Source organism: Hevea brasiliensis, chromosome 16, assembly GCF_030052815.1.
Source record: "Hevea brasiliensis isolate MT/VB/25A 57/8 chromosome 16, ASM3005281v1, whole genome shotgun sequence".
Classification (NCBI taxonomy): Eukaryota; Viridiplantae; Streptophyta; class Magnoliopsida; order Malpighiales; family Euphorbiaceae; genus Hevea; species Hevea brasiliensis.
In genome coordinates this window covers 49010576-49030939 of record NC_079508.1, presented here as the reverse complement: position 1 = coordinate 49030939, position 20364 = coordinate 49010576, and the positions used below count along the sequence as shown (strand labels likewise).

General features: G+C 35.9%; 3 protein-coding genes across 3 annotated transcripts; all 3 read left to right on the top strand.

Moving 5' to 3' along the window:
- The first annotated feature begins 224 nt into the window (after positions 1-224).
- On the top strand, positions 225-2781 carry LOC110636012 (G-type lectin S-receptor-like serine/threonine-protein kinase LECRK1). Its single transcript, XM_021785516.2, has one exon. The coding sequence runs from the start codon at positions 225-227 to the stop codon at positions 2553-2555; it is 2331 nt and encodes a 776-aa protein (XP_021641208.2). The 3' UTR covers positions 2556-2781.
- Positions 2782-10713: 7932 nt separating this feature from the next.
- On the top strand, positions 10714-13316 carry LOC110636014 (G-type lectin S-receptor-like serine/threonine-protein kinase LECRK3). Its single transcript, XM_021785518.2, has one exon. The coding sequence runs from the start codon at positions 10890-10892 to the stop codon at positions 13032-13034; it is 2145 nt and encodes a 714-aa protein (XP_021641210.2). The 5' UTR covers positions 10714-10889; the 3' UTR covers positions 13035-13316.
- A 1243-nt stretch (positions 13317-14559) lies between these two features.
- Positions 14560-18441, top strand: LOC110636013 (RNA-binding protein 2). The gene is made up of 6 exons (XM_021785517.2): positions 14560-15021; positions 16553-16695; positions 16796-17084; positions 17204-17265; positions 17356-17434; positions 17980-18441. Exons 1-6 carry the CDS (start codon positions 14697-14699, stop codon positions 18081-18083), a joined length of 1002 nt encoding a protein of 333 aa, XP_021641209.2. The 5' UTR covers positions 14560-14696; the 3' UTR covers positions 18084-18441.
- The last annotated feature ends 1923 nt before the right edge of the window (positions 18442-20364 follow it).

The window sequence follows — 20364 nt, the reverse complement described above, 5'->3', positions numbered from 1 at the left end:
ATTTTTGGTATCAAACACTTGCATTCCGTCCTATTGGGGAAATCGTGGTCCCAATAACAATTTTCAACACCGCGGTGGCCACCTTTCAAAGGTTTTGAAGTCAAATTTGAGAGGGTTGATGATTTTTTCAACTCGGCGGAATTGAATGGCGACGCATCTAGATAAATTAAAGCAAGGAATTTAAAAATTTACAAAGTGCTATCAGCGTCACGAAAATTGCAGCAATGTTGCTAATTTTTCTTCTACTGAGTTCAATATTTTGTAAAGCAATAGCTCAACACAGTATCATCAGCCCAGGCTCTTCTCTTACTCCCACTAATATCTCTTATTGGTCCTCAGAGTCTGGCCATTTCGCCTTTGGTTTTTATCCACAAGGGGATGGCTTTGCTATAGGCATATGGTTGCCAAGAATCCAGCAGGCAACTGTCTTATGGACAGCTAACCGTGATGACCCTCCTCTGTCCAGGAATGCTACTTTGATCTTAAATACCGAAGGTAAGCTCATCCTGCAGCAACGAGGAAGTGAACCGAAATTCATTGCAAATATTCCGAAGCCTGCTTCCTCAGCCTCCATGCTCAATTCTGGTAATTTTGTACTCTATGATTCGGAGTCTAAGGTCATATGGCAGACTTTTGATGCTTCCACAGACACCATTTTACCAGGACAGCATCTAGCGGCCGAGGAACAGCTGGTGAGTAGCATCTCCAACAAAATTCATAAGAGTGGAAGATTTGCACTCAGGATGCGAAGGAATGGAAATCTGGTAATGTTGGCACTGGAATATCCACTTCAAAGTGATTACTTTTACTGGAAATCCCAGACAGCAAATGCTGGAGATAATGTTACGCTGAATCTTGATACCAATGGTCTGCTGTACCTGCTGGATACTAATGGCAAAAATATAAGGACACTAAATGATGGCAGAACCATATTTGATCAAGCTATGTATCGTGCAACAATTGATGCAGATGGAATATTCCGATTGTATTCGCATGATTTGGATCGATACAGCAATTGGTCAATGGAATGGCAGTCATCTGATAACAAGTGCGATCCCACTGGCTTGTGTGGTTCAAATGCATATTGTACTGTGGTGGATCAGGTAGTTGCATGCGCTTGTCCTTCTGGTTTTGATTTTATTGATCAAAGCCAGAAGAATTTGGGGTGCCAGCCGAATTCAAGCGCAGATGATTGCTTGCATATTAAAGAAAGCAGTCAGGCTTTTAATGAATTGGAAGGCATATCATGGAAAGCTGAACCATATTCTACTCTTCCGTCTAGTACAAAAGAAACTTGCAGACAGGAGTGCCTAAAAGACTGTTATTGTGAAGCTGCAGTATATGGGAATCAACAGTGCAGAAAACACAAGCTTCCTCTGAGATTTGGGAAAGCCCAGGAAAAACCATCAATGACAACTTTTATCAAAGCAAGAGTTGTAGATTTGGGAATGAAAACTGGGGGCAGTAATAGAAAGAAAGAGTTACGAACAAGAGGCATCCTGATTGCTTGCACTACAATCTCAACACTCACATCACTAGCTCTGGTGATTTTTGGTATTCTTTTCTACAGATACCGTGTTTGGAACTACAAAAAAATTACAAGTCAAGGCAATGATGAACTGTTCGAAGATGCCATTTTGAGATCATTTGCGTATGACGAGCTAAAAAAAGCAACTAACAATTTCGAGGATGAAATTGGCAGAGGAGCTTTTGGGACAGTGTATAGAGGTGTCATATCAAATGGCAATAGAGCTGTGGCAATCAAGAGGCTAGGGGAAGTAGTGGCGGAAGGTGAGAGAGAATTTCGGAATGAGATGAAAGTAATAGGGAGAACCCATCACAAAAACTTAGTTCGATTGTTTGGTTACTGCCATGATGGATCTAACAGGCTTCTGGTATACGAGTACATGTGCAATGGCTCACTTGCAGGTTTTCTTTTCAGGTCTGAGCAAAAGCCAGCCTGGGAGGAAAGAATTGAAATGGCACTAAACATAGCCCGAGGAATTGTCTATTTGCACGAAGAATGTGAGACCCAGATCATCCATTGCGACATCAAACCTGAAAACATTCTGATGGATGAGAAAGGATCAGCAAAAATTGCAGATTTTGGTTTGTCCAAGCTCCTGATGCCCAACCAGTCCAGGACGTATACTGGAATCAGAGGAACAAGAGGATATGTTGCACCTGAGTGGCACACTAACTTGCCAATTACCGTCAAGGTAGATGTGTACAGCTTTGGAATCATGTTACTGGAGATCATATGCTGTCGTAGGAATGTGGATATGAATGTTCCTGACGACCAAGTTGTTCTTGCAAACTGGGTCTATGATTGCTTTGAGGCTAATGAGTTAGATAATCTAATCCAGGACGAAGAGGTGCAGGAAGGTAAACTTGAGAGGCTGGTCAAAGTAGGACTATGGTGCATCCAGGATGAGCCCTCATCTCGGCCGTCGATGAAGAACGTGGTGCTGATGTTGGAAGGGACAATAGACATACCAGACCCCCCAGCTCCTCCATCCTTTTCCAGTTCCAATAATGACACTACTGGCACATAATTTGCCAAGACCTGAGGGCTACAAGACCCTTCCGTTGGGTTTTCATTTTTGAATCTTTCCTTGTGTATATTAGTTTTGAGTGGTTGAATTTCCTTAAGGATGGAGGGAGTATATAGTTAGCAAGCTTAAGTGAAAAAGAACATTATAATCCATTCTTGATTCTTCAACCGAAATTAAAAATGTAAGTGTCTACAATAATTAATAATTATGCAAATTATATTTGTTATATTAATCTATATATATAAGTCATTAAATAAACATAAACTATATTTTTGACAATAATATTTACACAGTTTTTCTATATTTTTGACAATAATATTTACACATTTTTTATATATTATACAACTTAACTCAACTAAGCCTTTGTCCTAAAAATTAAAGGTCGGCTATATGGATTTTCTTTCTCTACTCTAAAAGATTTTGGGTTAAATCCTCGGAATTGTGTAATGCTTCTAGCTCATGTTGTACTATTATCCTCAAAATCAGTTTAGGTCTACCCCTTCTTTTCTTTCTATCCTCTACCCTAATGTGCTCTACTTGTCTAACTGGAGCCTCCGTATGTCTACGTTTCACATCACCAAACCACTTCAATCTCCCTTCTCTCAACTTATCCTCAATTGGTACCACTCCTACCTTTTCTCTAATACTCTCATTACGGACTTTATCTAGTCTAGTATGACCACTCATCCACCTTAACATTCTCATCTTCGCAACTCTTATCTTAGACACATACGACTCCTTAAGTGCCCAACACTTACTACTATATAACATGGCCGGTCATATGGCTGTATGGTAAAATTTTCCTTTCAATTTATTGGGAATCTTGCGATCACATAAAACTCCCATGGCACGTCTCCACTTCAACCATTCGGCTTTAATCCTATGACCAACATCCTCCTCATATCCCCCACCTACTTGAAGGACTGAGCAGAGATATTTAAAGTGATTACTTTGGGACAGTATCACTGCATCCAAACTAATTCCTTTCCTATCACCAGTTCGGCCTTCACTGAACTTGCAATGCATGTATTCTGTTTTCGTTTTACTTAACTTAAAGCCCGTTGACTCTAGAGTACTTCTCCAAAGCTCTAGCTTTCTATTAACTACTTCTTGTGTCTCATCTATCAGAACTATATCATCCGTAAATATTCTTTATATATTATACTTAAAATAAATATAATTTAGATATTTTTTATAATTAATAATTTATATTAATTATAAAATATTTGCTAAAAATGGTACAAATGCATGCTGGGTTAATTGCAATGTTCATCCCTGAACTTTAGGGGTATTTTCAATTCCATCCCTTAACTTCAATTTATTAAAATAAAATTATTTAACTTCATTTTAATTGCAATAACAGTCCTTTAAAACAGAATCTAGTATGAGCTCCAGTGAATTGCTTATGTGTCAGTCCAAGGTGTCATTTTTAAATGAAAATAAATCCACATCACCAAATCCTCTCTCATCTTTCTTCCACTCCTGCATTACCTTCCCGATGAGATTGCAGTCCTCGTGAATCTGCCTAACTCTATCAAACTTTTTCTTCATCTCCTTCCTGCCACTCACCTTTCTCTGGTTTATCATCTTCATCAGTGATATAGGTGCGAAACAAAACTCTAATTTGAGCAAAGTGAAAAGGTAAGTTTTGTTTGGAGAAAATATTTTTCATCTCTCTTTTGTCAGTGTTGCTTTCTTGACTTTTTCATGGAAAGTATTATTTTGTCATATCTTTTCTAATAGACAAATATAATATGGGTAGGACCACATTGAAAGCGACGAAGGTGCAGTGGGGGACAGAGAGTTGAATATTTGCAAAGGTTGGAAGCCCCACAAGAATATGGCTACCCCCTCGACAGGTAAACCCATTAAAATACTTCGTAAGTGTAAAAGCTTGTGTTTTGGCAATAGTTGTGGATTGTTGAAAAAAAGAAACTTTCATGTATAGTTCAAATTATTGGTAGATAAGTATTAAATTTGGTTTGTTTATTGTGGCCAAATTATTGCATGTTGCAAGACCTGGTGGTTCTAGGTTTTTTACTATAATATTGCATGTTAAGGGGGTTAAGGGAGAGTGGGGCTATGATGGAGTTACTTGGACAATTCCTTTCTGTCAAGATGATGAAATGTCATTAGTAAGGATAGATAAATTATGTCAGGGTTTGAAGTTACATGGTTTATTGAGGTATTATTGGAAAGTTCCAGGTGCTAATTATAAGGGTAGTTTAATGACATTAGGTTCTGACAGTGATGTAGTAACAATGTGTGAGCATGCTGTTGAACATGGTGAGGTGGATATTTGTGTAGAGCATTTGACAATTGAAGACTTAAAAAGAGAATTTCAAATTGATGACAGTCTACCAAAATAGTATAGTTTGGTTATTGAAGAGATTGAGGAAGAAATAATAGCACATACTGACATTCCAATAAAGCCTTTAGCTAAAATAATTGAACTTGGGGAGGGTAGTTGGACCACTAATCATGCTAATTTATTATGTGATAGGGAAGCTAATGTTGATTCTAATATAGAGATTGTAAATGATGTGCAATGTGAAACAAGTGTCAGTGAACATTGTGTAAATGAAAAGAATAGTGACGGTAGTGTAAGGGCAAAAGAAGTAAATGTTGATGATGGATTTAATGAGCATATTGATCCTTTAATAGGGAGTGAGAGACTTGATGATTATATTAATCCCATTATGGAAGACAATATGGGGAATTTTGAGAATAATAGTCAAGATGTGCCATGTGAAGAAGTAAATATTTGTCAGAGTGGGGGGGGAGGGGGGGGGGATCATGCAATGAATGCAAGAGAATGAGTGAATGTTGAAGAGGGAAATCCCAACAGGTCAGGGGTAAATGCTCAAGCAGATGATGAATTACAGGATAATGAGTATGAAATGGAAGAAGGGGATGAAGATGTTCAAGATGTTCTTCATGGAATTAATACTAAAATTAATAATGACAATACTAATCAAAAGCAAAATAAGAAGGGTAGACCTAAAGCAACTGAGGAAAGAATGAGGAATTAAGGTTTTGGGGCTAGTTTAAGGTTTGACACAGCTGATACTGATTCTGAATATGGTGATTCACATGAGTTGCATTCTAATTCAGATTCTGAGGGTGATGGGGAAAAGGTTAGATTTCTAGAGTTTAATATGGATAGAGATATTGATGATCCTACATTCAAGGTTGGTATGATATTCTCAACTAGATATGAGTTTAAAAATGCATGCAGGGCTTATGGGATTAAGCATAGATTTGAACTTTATTTTCCAAAAAATGACTTCCAGCGAGTACAAGCTAGATGTAAGAAGGAGTGTGGCTGGAAGATTTAGGCAAGTAAACTACACCCTAAAGACCCCAATGATCAAACCATGCAAATAAAGACAGCTTCATTGAACCATAGTTATGGAAAGAGTTTTACAAACTACCATGTCACTGCAAAATGGATTGCTTCACACTACTTAGAGACCTTCAAAAATGATCCAAACTTGACTTTAACAAGGTTAATTGGGAGGATCAAAGATGATTACAACATATGCATTAGCATGGCTAAAGCTTGGAGAGCAAAAGATCATGCTTTGAAAAGGATTCATGGGGATGAGGCTACCCAATATGGTAGATTGCATTATTACAAGTGTGAAATTTTAAGAACTAATCCTGGGAGTACAGTAACATTTAGAGAAGAGAAGGGAGAGTTTGCTAGGATGTACATATGTTTTTCAGCTTTAAAAGAGGCATTTAAAGATGGTTGTAGGAAACTCATTTGTCAGGATGGATGTTGGTTAAAAGGGACTTATGGGGGACAACTATTCTTAGCAGTAGGGATAGATCCAAATGACTGTATGCCCCCTTTAGCATATGTTATTATGCTTGTGGACAATAAAGACAGTTGGCTATGGTTCCTAGAGCAGTTTAAAGCAGATATGCACATGTACAATAGTCACCAGTGGTGTTTCATGTCAGACAAGCAAAAGGTAAACTTTTTTTTATAAGTATTTTTCATATTAAATACATAACTGGTTATTATAATTTTTATGTTTACTAACTCAAATCTTTTTCTTTTTGTCCAACCACTTGTGAATGTATCTAAACTGGGTGGATTCAAGGACTTGTTAATGTGGTCAATGAGATGTTCCCAAATTCAGAACACAGGTTATGTGTTAGACACATGTACACAAACTTTAGGGGTAGATTTAAAGGGAAGGAACTTAAAGACTTTGTGTGGAATGCAGCTAAGGCCACATACGAAAGCCAAATTGGACTTTTGGTTAGAAAAGATTGAGAATAAAAATAGTGAAGCTAGGGAGTGGTTAAGGGAAAAACCTTGTAAAAATTGGTCTAGAGCTTCTTTCAAAACCACTGCAGTCTGTGATATGTTAACAAATAATTTGTGTGAGTGCTTCAATAGGTACATCTTAGATGCAAGGGACAAACCAATCATTACCATGCTGAAAATGATTAAAACAAAATTTATGAGGAGACTGTTTAGAAAGAGAGAACAAATGCATAAAATTCAGAGTGCAATTTGTCCAAAGATATTGAAAAAATTGGAAGAATTGAAAAACTTGTCAAATTTGTTTCAACCTCAGTTTTCAGGTGGTCCACAAGTCCAAGTTTTTTTTTTTTTTTTTTTTTTTTTAGGGTGGGGGGGGGGAGTCAGTTTGTTGTTAACATGGTGGAGAAGATATGCACTTGTCGTAGGTGGGGATTAAAAGGCATTCCTTGTGCTCATGCTTGTGTAGTCATCTTTGGAAATAATGAAGAACCTGAGGATTATGTGTATGACTGTTATTCAAGGAGAACCTATTTAAGGGTTTATAGTCATGTAATCCATCCCAGTAATGGTCATGATATGTGGCCAAAGGCATCAAAAGATTATATTATCACCCCTAATGAAGCCATTCAGAGAAAGAGAGGAAGAAAGCAGATGGCAAGGAAGAAAACAGTTGAAGAACTTGAAATGACAGCAGCTAAAGGGAGACTATCTAGGAAAGGAATGGTAAAAAATGAGATGCCACATATATGGGCTGATTGGACACAATAAAAGGTTCCACAAAGACCATCCTGTGTCACAATCACATGCTTCAACTCAAATTTCTTCTAATGCTGTAAGAACCATATTCAATGTAACTATTTCTTTGCTATTCATTTATTCTGTTTGCAATATAACTGAACATTTAAACAAAGTTATATTGCAAACAAAGAAATGGTAATTTTTTTTTCATTTGGATATTTGATACTGTTTATTTATTGATTATAGAGAACAAAAAAAAAATCATATGCAAAGTCAAGTAAAACAGGAACAACCGATACAAATGCAAAGGTTGCACGTATTTCATCACCTACCACAGTGCAATGGATGATGGATGTAAGTCCTAGAGTACAAATTGTTCTTTGTGTGTTTTAATTAAAATGAGAAAAGTCACTTAATGTAATAATATTAATATTTGTATCAGGGTTCAAGTCAGAGACCTACAAGGATACCCAACAATGTGGAAGACACCATGACTGATGCAAATGTATTTAGATCATTGCAGACCTCATCTTCACAGCAAATCACAGCTGATGCAACTAAAAATGGGCCAATCAAAGGCAACTCAAAGAAACAACAGTCAACTGTGGTGGGGAAGGACAAAGGAAAATTACCAGCACGTAAAGGGAACAAAGGAAATGCACACTCCAAGAATAAGCCATGGAAATGATAGAAGCTAAAGGGAACTTTTTTGGATGTAGATTGTGTATGGAAATGTGTTTTGTGGACATAACATTAGGAAACTTTTTGATTTTTGGATGTTGTTTTAGATAATATGTTCATGTGATATAGCTATGTCCATCTTTTTGGGTTTTTGATTTTGTATGTGGCAATTTCAGGTTATGGACATATTTTAGACAATTGTCACTTACTCACAAGATATGGTCTGGTCACAGGATAAGAGTGCTTCAACTGTGAATCATTGTACATGCCACAACTGTGAAGCATTTTTTGATACAGACAATATTATTATTAATGAAGTTATTGATTTTATGTCTTGAACATTACTTCTTTAGGCTTGTTATTTTGAATATCATTTTTTGCATTTATAATAAAAGGGCAAATGGTACCCAATTGCAAATGTAGCTTACAAACCAGTTTTAGTTTTACATATATCATTTTATTTCCTATAAAGCCAAAAACACCAATTCAAGCTTTTGTTTACCATTTATAATTTTCAAACTAATGTTTAAATACAATTCAACACAATTCAATTATTTCATAAAATACCATAAAATATTAAGCCAAATTTTTCATTGCATATTTTGCATTACACCATCAGTAGCACATTTAACCTTTGCATAATACAAGTTTCACAAACTTAAAATAAAAGTAAATATAACTTTCAGCTTTCAAAACATTTTGCAGCTAATGGCCCCAAACACTTAACTAACAAAACACTACCTCTCTAATACTCCAACTTTACCTCACAGCAAAGACATGCACCAAAGGCTCACTTTCCCCATCCAAAATTTTCAACTAAGATATACATTATCAAACACCAAGCAACCACCTTCCATTTTCTTCCTTTTCTGTAAGTAGCTTCAACTTCTCTCTCTTCTTTATCAATCCTTTTCAGCAATCCAGAAATTATTTGGCCCGATCGAAGTGGGATTGGATCATCAAACTACTGGAAAAACCCACAATGATCTCTACTCTGAATAAACAAAAATGCCATTACCATTTCCCCTAATTAACCCAAAACAAAAAAACCCAAAATATCTCATAAAATCAAAATTACCTACCCCGTAATTTCTGCAACCATAAAAACGTCTCCCTGGGTTACATCCTGACCAAGAAGTACACAACTCAGCTTCCATGTTGCAAGTGCATCTTGAAGCTCCTAGAATTACCATTGCAGATCCTTAAGAATGGACGAAGGGATTCAAACTAGCAAGGGACAGATGAGGAAGGGATTCAAAATTTGAAAAAAAGAAATTTATTAGCTAGAGCAGAAATCAAAAGAAATGTGTAAAAGAGTTGCAAGTTTCAATGTACAAAAGATTTTCCATATCTTTCTACTGTCAGAGTGAAAGATGAGAGAGGATTTGGTGAAGTGAATTTATTTTTATTTAAAAATGACACATTGGACTAACACGTAAGCAAGTCACTGAAACTCATACCGGATTCTATTTTAAAGGACTGTTATTGCAATTAAAACGAAGTTAAATAATTTTATTTTAATAAATTGAAATTTATGGATGAAATTGAAAATACCCTTAAAGTTCAGGGATAGGCGGTGCAATTAACTCAATGCATGCTTGGCATAAAAGGATATTTGCGCAGTTAGATAAAAGGAAAAATAATCTGTTAACTTGGAGATAAAAGAGGGTGCAAGCAAGTCAACGTGAGCCATTCAAATGCATGCATAGCGAAAGAATTCAGCGGACTGCTAGCTAACATGGAAAGGAAAAGCATTTCAAATATTGAAAAGCACATGCAAAGGGGAAAAGTGGAAGGGGAAAGAAGGCTGGAAACGGCAGGTTTAGGGGCTGGACGATGTCGTTTCAAATGAATTGCGTGAATGATGAGAGTGGAACATAGTGTGCTGACAGGAAGGAAATTATTATTTTTTTCCATGGAACGCATTAACGATAACGGAGAAAGGAAGGAGAAGCAACACAACCCTTAAATGTGTGAGTATTTGCAAAAGCACCAAAAATTGCCACTGTGCTATGAACATTGAAAATCTTTCATGTTATATAATGTATCAATGTATTTATTTAATTGACAAAAAAAATAACATACTTAATAACATTTTTTATATAATAAATCGAAATTACCAAGAAATTTTATGTGATAATAACAACAATAAATGACCAAAGACCATCATAAATGCTTCAGCTTGTACTGGATGACCAATGAATGCTGTTATGCAAAAAACAAAACCACAAAACAAGAGGTAACCAACGGAAAAAAAAGGTCAAGAACGTAACAGCCACTTACAAACAAGACCAAGATTTTTCCATTGTGCCATTTGCAGGGATATGTAGGTCTGCCCCGAAAATGACGAAAAGAAAATAACAAACGTTTCCAGCTGGGCATGCTCGTTTCCAACTGAACAGAGCTTAGTTCTCATTTTAACAACCCATGCCGTTCAATTATGGGCGCATGATTCATACCCTTCAGAAAACTTTATACGGTAAGCCAACTTTTATTGACTTCTTAATAACTTCAAGTCGAGTATTCTCAATAGTTTGGAAAATTGAACAAGAGAGATTGACCAAATTTTCTATTCCCTATATTGAGGAATTGAAATATTGGGGAGAACTCGGGAATTAAGGGACAAGAATAACATGTTCCACAATCCAAAAATTGTAGCAATGGTCCTGTTTCTTCTCATTCTAAGTTCCATATTTTCTGGAGCAACAGCTCAACAAAGAACTTCCAACATTAGCCTAGGTTCTTCTCTCACTCCCAATTCTTCATATTGGTCCTCAGATTCTGGCCATTTTGCTTTTGGATTTTACCCAAAAGGGGATGGCTTTGCTGTAGGCATCTGGTTTGCCAAAATCCAGCAGAAAACTGTCATATGGACAGCAAACCGTGATGATCCACCACTACCAAATGATGTGACTCTGAGCTGGAGCAGTGATGGTAGACTAATCTTGCAGCTGAATCAAGGCCAGCAGATACCAATTGCAGAAGGTTCTCAGCCTGCCTTCTCAGCCTCCATGCTTGACTCCGGTAATTTTGTGCTCTATGATTCAGAGTCAAGAATCATATGGCAGAGTTTTGATGTTCCAACAGACTCCATTTTACCAGGACAGCGTCTTTTGGCAGGGAAAAAGCTAGTGTCTAGCATCTCCAACACAAATAAATCAAGTGGAAGATTTCAACTCATTATGCAAACAGATGGAAACCTGGTGCAATATCCAGTAGAATATGCTGAAAAAGATTATGCCTACTGGCATTCAGATACATACACTGCTGGAGAAAATGTGAGTTTGAATCTTGATAGCAATGGCCATTTATACCTGTTAAATGCTACTGGCTTTAATATAAAAATTCTGAAGGATGGGGGAACCATATCTGGTAACCTGATCTACCGTGCAACAGTTGATGTAGATGGGATATTCCGGTTATATTCACATAATCTGGATCAATATGGTAATTGGTCAATTGAGTGGTGGTCATCTGACAACAAGTGTGATCCAATTGGCTTGTGCGGTGTGAATGCATATTGTACTCTTGTGGATCAGGGCACATCATGTGCTTGTCCTCCAGGTTTTGATTTCATTGACCAGGGCCAAAAGAATTTGGGCTGCCAGAGGAATTCCAGCAATGAAGATTGCAAACGCTTCAGAAAGAGTAATTATATCATTCAGGAACTGGAAGCTGTATCATGGGAAGATAACCCATATGCTAAGTTCCAAGCTAGCACAGAAACAGAATGCAGAGAGGAGTGTTTAACAGACTGCAACTGTGAAGCTGCATTATATAAGAACCAAGAGTGCAGAAAACAAAGGCTTCCACTGAGATTTGGGAGAATTCAACGACATGAACCAATGGCAACGTTTTTTAAGGTAAGCAATAGAAGTTCAGAGACAACAATTGAGAGCATTAAAAAAACGAAAGAGCAACGAATGAATATCCTTATAATAGGCATTGTACTTCTAACTCTTGCAATTTTTCTTCTAGCAATTTTTGGTGTTCTATTATACAGATATCGTGTTTGGAATTACAACAAGATTTCAGGTCAGGGAAATAATGCACTATTTGAAGATATCACTTTGCGATCTCTTACATATGATGAGCTCAATACAGCAACAAATAATTTCAAGGATGAAATTGGCAAAGGAGCTTTTGGGACAGTTTTTAGAGGTGTCATATCAAATGGCATTATAGTGGCCATCAAAAGGCTAGAGAACGTGGTGGCAGAAGGTGACAGGGAATTTCAGAATGAGATGAAAGTAATAGGGAGAACTCACCACAAAAACCTAGTTCGGCTATTTGGTTATTGCCATGATAGAATTAATAGGCTCCTTGTTTACGAATACATGAGCAATGGCTCACTTGCAGACTTTCTCTTCACATCAGAACAAAAGCCAGCTTGGGAGGAAAGAGTAGAAATAGCCCAGAACATAGCCCGAGGCATTTTCTATTTGCATGAAGAGTGTGAGACCCAGATCATCCACTGTGACATCAAACCAGAAAACATACTAATACATGAGAAAGGTGAGGTGAAAATTGCAGATTTTGGTTTGTCCAAGCTGCTAATGCCCAACCAATCCAAGACATATACTGGAGTTAGAGGAACCAGGGGATATGTTGCACCTGAGTGGCACAGAAACCTCCCCATAACTGTCAAAGCAGATGTTTACAGCTTTGGAATCATGCTGTTAGAGATCATATGTTGCAGAAGGAATGTAGACATGCATGTTCCAGATGATGAGGTAGTTCTTGCAGACTGGGTCTATGAATGTTTCGAGGCAAATTAGCTTGGAAAGCTGGTCCAACACGAAGAGGTTGAGGAGAGCAAACTTGAGAGAATGTTGAAGGTAGGACTTTGGTGCATCCAGGATGAGCCATCATTGCGGCCATCAATTAAGAGGGTGGTGCTTATGTTGGAAGGGATGATAGACATACCAGCCCCTCCTACTCCACCTTCCTTTTCCATTTCAATTTAGTTGTAACGAACTTTGCACATAAGTAGCTATGACCTGAAGCAACAGGATAGTGGTTAAATGATTATTCAAATGCATTGTAATTTTATGGTGGCATTTGCTTTTTGCACTTTTAAGAATTTCCATTTGCTTTGTAGACTACTTCTGAAGCTTAATTTAAAAGAACAAAATTAATAACAGTTTGTTCTATAACATTATAATCAATAATTCAATACTGTCTGATAAGGGACTCCTGCAGAGGCTTGGACAGTAAGAAAGAAGTAAAAGAAGCAAAAACAGAGTGTTCCAGCAGGGGCAGCACTTTGATACAGTATTGTACATGCCCCTAAAAGCTGCGTTTTTAGGGTTAATTTTGAAGTCTGGCAGTCCTAAATTCACTTGGACTTCCTGTTTTGACTATTTACCGCTGTAGAAATTGATTAGAATTAATTTAGAAAACTTTTCTACCCTATTTAGGATTTATTTGTTTTTCTTTTCAACTAGGATTAGTTTATGTCTATTTTTTTAGTATTCATAATGTAATTAGGTTTATCTAAAGTTCCTATTTAGCAGTTGCATATTCCTATTAGGTTTAGGAGATAAAATTCTATAAATAGCCCATTATTCTGTGAAATTTCAGTTTTGGAGATTTCAGTTAATAAAATTCTGCAGAGAAGTTTCTCTCCAAATTTCACGCTTGTGTGTGTGTGTTTTGTTTTCAAGCTTCAAGCTGCATCAATCCAGTCTAGATGAAACCCTGAAATTAAACAGATAATGGAAAAGCTATCACAAAGACACTTTCTTGCAGTGTTTACTCAAATAGGGTGAGATAACAAAATGCAAAAGAACTCACTGTTAGTATCCAATTTAACTCAATGCATGCATAACAATTCTGAATGGACAATTAAAAAGTGAAATTGGTGAATCAACCAGCTTAAACAGAATCAGTTACTCATACTGTGATATTAGCTCAAAAATGATTCATTTCTGATATGAGTATTGAATTGTTATATCTTTCTGTACGCCAAATTTTGTTAATCATAACAAGCAATATGCAGAATCAGCTATCATAAGGTTGTGTTTCCATTGAGTTGAGCTGCATTCTTATTTTAGGAACCAAGAAAATATTGGTAGCTTTACTAGAACAAACTCATTCTCAAGGGCAACTAACCTCCCTTAAACAATGTTCTACACACCAAGATGACTCCCATGTAACACCCTTTACCATTTCACCATTATCACTGTAAATAAGAGTACTTCTCTGCTTTGTTTGGTGCAAGAGAAAAGAAAGGAAATTGAAAAAGAAAAGAAGGGAAACACAGATATATTCCAGGAAAATATAAGACAAAACAGAGTAGTTTACCTCTGTGATCGATCCAATCTTGTTGCTGTTCAAAGAAGATGCTCGAGACTAGAATCGAGGCACTGGCTTTCTTTTGTCTGTCACCAACTATATTTCGACGTGGCCACATCTGATTGGCTCATCAGGAAAATTATATGAAACCTACCACACTGAATCACGGAATGATCCCCTTCCACTTCCAGCCAAGAGAAGTAAAATGGGAAAATAGGGCTTTCTTAGTAATAAAAAATCCAAAGCCTTTTGGATGGAAATTGGGGCTTTTGTTTTTGTTGATATCTCTACAAAAACTCTGTGACGTAACCCAAGTCGAGAACTTTCTCTTACTGAAAGCAATAGCTACTCGCCAGAGAAGCCGAGACATGACGGACGGTTACCGGCATCGGCAGTGGCAGCAGCAGCAGCAGCAGCTGCCTCTTCTCCCAGCCAGTGGCAGTTTAAAACGACCTCGTTCCGACTACAGTAAGCCTTTCTTTACTTTCCTTTCAATTTGTGTATATGAAAATGCAAAATTTTCTTTTCTTTTTGGCGGTTTAAATATTAACGTCGTCTTTAGCAAGACATTATTCAAGACATTTAATTTTTTTTTTCTTTTAAAAAATTAGGATCTAATTAGTGTACTTGATCCTGTTTTTAAATGTAAGAATAGCATTGGGACTTGGTGAATTTCATGGCAAATCAAATAGCATTGGGACTTGGTGAATTTTATGGAAAATCGATACCTCAATTTGGAATTAGCATAATCTGGTGTTTGGTACTAGAGGACAAGCTTTTCTGCCTTTAGGTGCTAGCTCTGTATTTACTCATCGAAGGAATTCCTGCATTTTCTTGTATCATTTGTTGAAAATTGAAATTATGTGAGGTACAGATCCCTACAATGCCCACAAAATGATGTAGAATAGAATCACATACAGATGTATCATGGTAAAGAACCTTATTCTTTATTGTTGATGCAATTTGTATCGTATATCATTCATTTTGATCTATATTGTTTCAGTTCGTGCATGGCTTCTTTTCAAAGTTGTTCTAAGATTCTTCTTGTCAATAGTAATTGTTGTTGTTGTTGTTTGTTGCTGTTTTGTTTTTTCGGTCTGCATTGTTGCTGATACAGAATATGGTCAACAACTCTGTTGTTTAAAATAGTACTTCAAATGATTTTTTTTTTTTTCTGCATTCTTTTATTGGATAAGAATGATTAGCCATTAAAGATTGTCTTTTTTGGCTGAAATATCAACTTACGCTGCCTCAAGTTGTTCAGTGATAGATGATTTATCATTGCAAATTAGTAATCTTCTTGAGTTTCTATCTGCCTTAGACCTACTTTTTTTGCGATTTTTTTTTTTCAATGGAGGCTTAATGGGGCCAGATAATAACTGATGTACTATTCGGTGGGTGGTAGACCTCTCTCTTTCTCATCATAAAAGGGAATTAACTCAGAATATGTTGATAGTACACTCCCTACTTTTTTGTGATATTTTAGTTTAACCATGAAACTTAATAAGATGGTGTAGTTGTTTTCTCATAAACTCTTTCCTGAAAAATCCTAAAGTCAATCGAAGCACCTGTCTTGATTGGCTTTTCCTCAACTTAAACGGTCCCTATCTTTGTCCTTCTCAGGTTAGATTTTCTAATTAAGCTAAATACCTTTCCGAATAATATTGGTTCATAACTACCATGAGTTACAGATGTTGATATTCTTTCTAGTAAAAATTTAATCTGTGCTGCCATGTTTACCATAGAGCTTTATCTTGATACAAGCAAGAAGGGCATATGGTAGAAGATATTCAATTCACTGCTAATGTAATGCTTAAATTGTGGCTTTCTTAAATTAAATGCATTGGCATTTAAAATTCAAATAAAGGTGTCTTGTTGTTTTCTGGACTTGATCTTCCATGCCATTTTCCATGCGCAGCTTCTGTGGATTCATTTGACGGAGAATTAGATACTGCTGAGAATGAAATTTATAGTTAAGTGTCTTTGTTTGAGATTGCAGATCTCCAATCTTCAGGGTTGCCTTCAAGCCATGAGATTCATAACTATTATCCAAGGGATGATGATGATGATCACAGCAGGCATCAGGTTGTGAAGGATACAAAGACAATTGGATCGGCATATGACCGATATCTGCAAAATGCGGTAGCCCTTTAAACCTGGTGCTTTTTGGCAATCTTTATTTTTTCTAATCATGAACATACAAGGTTTTTCGCTGAAATACTCATCCTAATTTCTTTTGAAGCAAATTACTTTTTCTTCTGGAGAAGCTAGTGGGTTAAGTGTTGGATTGGGAAGGGCTAATGGTAATGCAAGGACTGATCTTCCAGTATTTAACTCTGGTGTCGTGGGCCGTCCTCGGGTTAGTGGTCCTTATCTGGCACCAAATGGTCGAGACCTTGTTTTTCGTAGACAGCCTTCAGTGGATACAATGGATAGGCCTGTTCGTGAAACTGTACCTCTACCCCCAGATGCTTCCAGCACACTATATGTTGAGGGACTCCCTCCTGACAGCACAAGGAGGGAAGTAGCTCGTATCCTCTTGATGTTGTAGCAATGTTGTACAATTGTGGTGTCTATTTTTTCTCATTATTTACTGGAGGTATTCCCTCCCCTTCCTCCCTTCTTTTGTGTTCCTTTACTGGACCGTTAGATATCTTTCGCCCTTTTGTAGGATATAAGGAAGTTAGACTTGTAAGCAAAGAATTCAAACATGTAAGTGTCTGTTTTACAAACTATCTTGCCATACATGCCTTCTTGCATGTGGGCTTGTTAGGATTGTGACTCTATTCATTGATAATGCAGCGTGGAGATCCTATTATACTTTGTTTCGTTGATTTTGAAAATCCAGCCTGTGCAGCAACTGCATTGAGTGCCTTGCAAGGTAATGATATTCTCTTTTTCTAAATCTTTAAAGAAACCAATGATGGGGAGGTTCACAATTTGACAATATCAACTGCTGTTTTATCACGCCCTGTTATATAAATGTGTGCATGCACTTTTGTGTGTTTGTATAAATGCATCATATTAATGTTTTACTTGGTCATGTGCCAACTCTTCTTCCTTTTGTTGCATTATCTCTGGATAAACTTCCTGCTACAAACCATTTTCTTAATCATGATAGTGATGATGTTGACGCAGCACTGTGTCTCTTTGGTACAGAAGCTTGTTACTTATGTTGCAGTCTGACTTAATTAATTATAAAAGTAAGAAAGACTCTTGTGTGTCAAGACTTGTATGTTATGTGTCACCATTCCAAGTAAAGAGGAGATTGTTGCCATTAATTGGGAGCTGAAACTGAAAATATGGGGATGAGTTGTATGTCTAAGACCTTGAAAATGTAGGATTATAATTCTTTACATGGTTCTTCAAGTGTTACTGCTTTTCTGAAATTCCAGTTGATTCTAACTTTGTGGCTTGATTCTGCAGGTTATAAATTGGATGAACATGACCGTGAATCTAACTACTTGAGGCTAGAGTTTTCTCGGTACCCTGGTCCAAGATCTGGCCATGGAGGTCGTGGAAGGAGGTGATCCATCAACAAAGTTTTGTGAAGAACACCTATCAGGAATGCAAATCAGTTTTCTAGTACTCATTTATCCTGCATTCGAAGATCTGCATTTTTTTACTATATATTCATCCGCAGCTTGCAATAGAGATTGCTATATCCTGTCCACACGAATTATTAGCACATTAGATCAAAAAAATAGTGAAGGGATAAGGTGTTGCAAATATATCTGAGATTAATCATGCAAACAAACAAAGATGCTCAGATTGATCACTATAAACGATCATGTAGTGCCCAAATTTTCTGAAAGAAAAATGATGTACAATAATTTTTAGAAGATAAGTTCCTTGCAACGTTTTTTAGGATGCTAATTTTAGCCTTCATGCTCATGTCTGGAATGTGTGAATCTTTGCTTTTATTTTCCAATCAGGCTTTACTAATTGTTTAACTATGAAATTCAAACCCTGTTTGGATAATAGAGAGAGTCTATGTATTCTATTTTTTTAATTCAATTATAAGATGTTTCGCGCTCGGACTGAAAGTAGCATTCAGGTAAAACTCTCTCAATAAAAATGATTTCAGGATTCATAACTCCTAACTTCATAATATTGGTTCATTTGGAGTTAATTTCACATCACTGTTCAACACTTGTCCATTTAGGCAATATATTTTATTATATTTTAATAGCCTAATAAATAAAGTTGCCCTGATTGGAAAATTTTATTGAACCTTTAATCTTTTACTCTGATATAATGCACTCTTAAATGTGAGAAAGGCATATTTCTGCTTGGAAGGTTAATTATATTAGTGGATCAAGATCCATTTCATAATTTGTAAAGCATCTATTTAAAAAAGATTTTTATTTTAATTAATAAATAAAGAATTTCGTTTTATATAATTTTATGAAACACTTGTGTTTGATATACATAATTTGGAAATGAATTTAAATTAATATAGTTATTGATATAATACAAAATAATCATATAAAATATATATTCTCTTATTGAAAAAAATTGTCTCTCAGAAAATATTTTTTAAAATATATTAAGAAATATATTCCTGTCACTCTCTTCAGTGATAAGATCAGCTAAGAAAAATAAAATTGCTTCTCTTCACTCCATATACTCTTTCTCTACCGAAATACTATCCTTTCTAATTTGTACATCAGAGGGTCCCTTGTGTTGGAGGGTCGTTACTGCAGACCTTCTTGATGGATCTCTAACTATTTTCTTTTTGTTTATATATCTTTATATCTAAGATGATGAAAATGGAACATATGCTAGTGAAGTAACAGTTTTAAACATAATCAAATATAAATTTAAAATAATGTAATCTCATATATACCGTGAGACTAATATGACATGTACTTTGAGAGCAGTGGTGAATCTAGAAAAAAATTTTTTTGAGTATTCATATAAAAATAGTTAAATTTTAAATTTTAAAAAATAAAATTATAATTTACTAGTCTATTGATTTTCTAATAGTAAAAATATATTTTTTATTAAAAAAAATTTAATACTTAAATTTATAAAAAGTCTATTTAAATAAATATATAATAACAATAAAAAAAAGTTAATTGACCTCTCTTTTTTGGAATTGCATCTGCATCTCTGTTTGAGAGCACTCAATAAATTTTACAAATAATAGATTAATTTAATAATATGTAACGATAAGGTATTTCGTTTCTAATTTATACTGTAAAATTTTTTAATTTTTAATTTAATTAATAAAAAAATTTATTAATTTTTAGTAGCTTTTATTGATATGACACTTTTTAGATTTAAAAAAAGTTATATTTTTTTTATTTGACGTAAAAAAAATTAATTAATTAAAAATAATATTTTTTAATTAATTTTTATTTTTTACTTTCTCTCTTCCCGGTTCTTTCCCGGCCTTGTGGTCCGTCCTCTTATTTTCGACCGCCCAAGACTTCAAATTATTGCCAGTGACACCTCGGCAGCTCATTCTCACGCAATCAAGTTGGCAAAAGCCCAAAACACCATCTGTAATCGTGCAAGTAAAGACAATGAAAACAAAAAGTACTGGCTTCCATTTTCTCCCTTTCACCATCGCCTGAGCTCAAGCAGCTCTTCCCCAACAGCACAAGGCCCACAACAGCCTCCTGTTGCCATTGAAATGGTTCCTGTAATGGTGTCCAATCTTTGCGACTAATTTGAATAGTAACGATTCTCTCTTTGTAGTAAAGCCTCCACTGGCATAAAAATTACCATTAAACAAAAAGAACCCAGTTTGAATATTGCAATTTTTTATAACATAAGAAAAATTAAAATAAAAAAGAATAATAT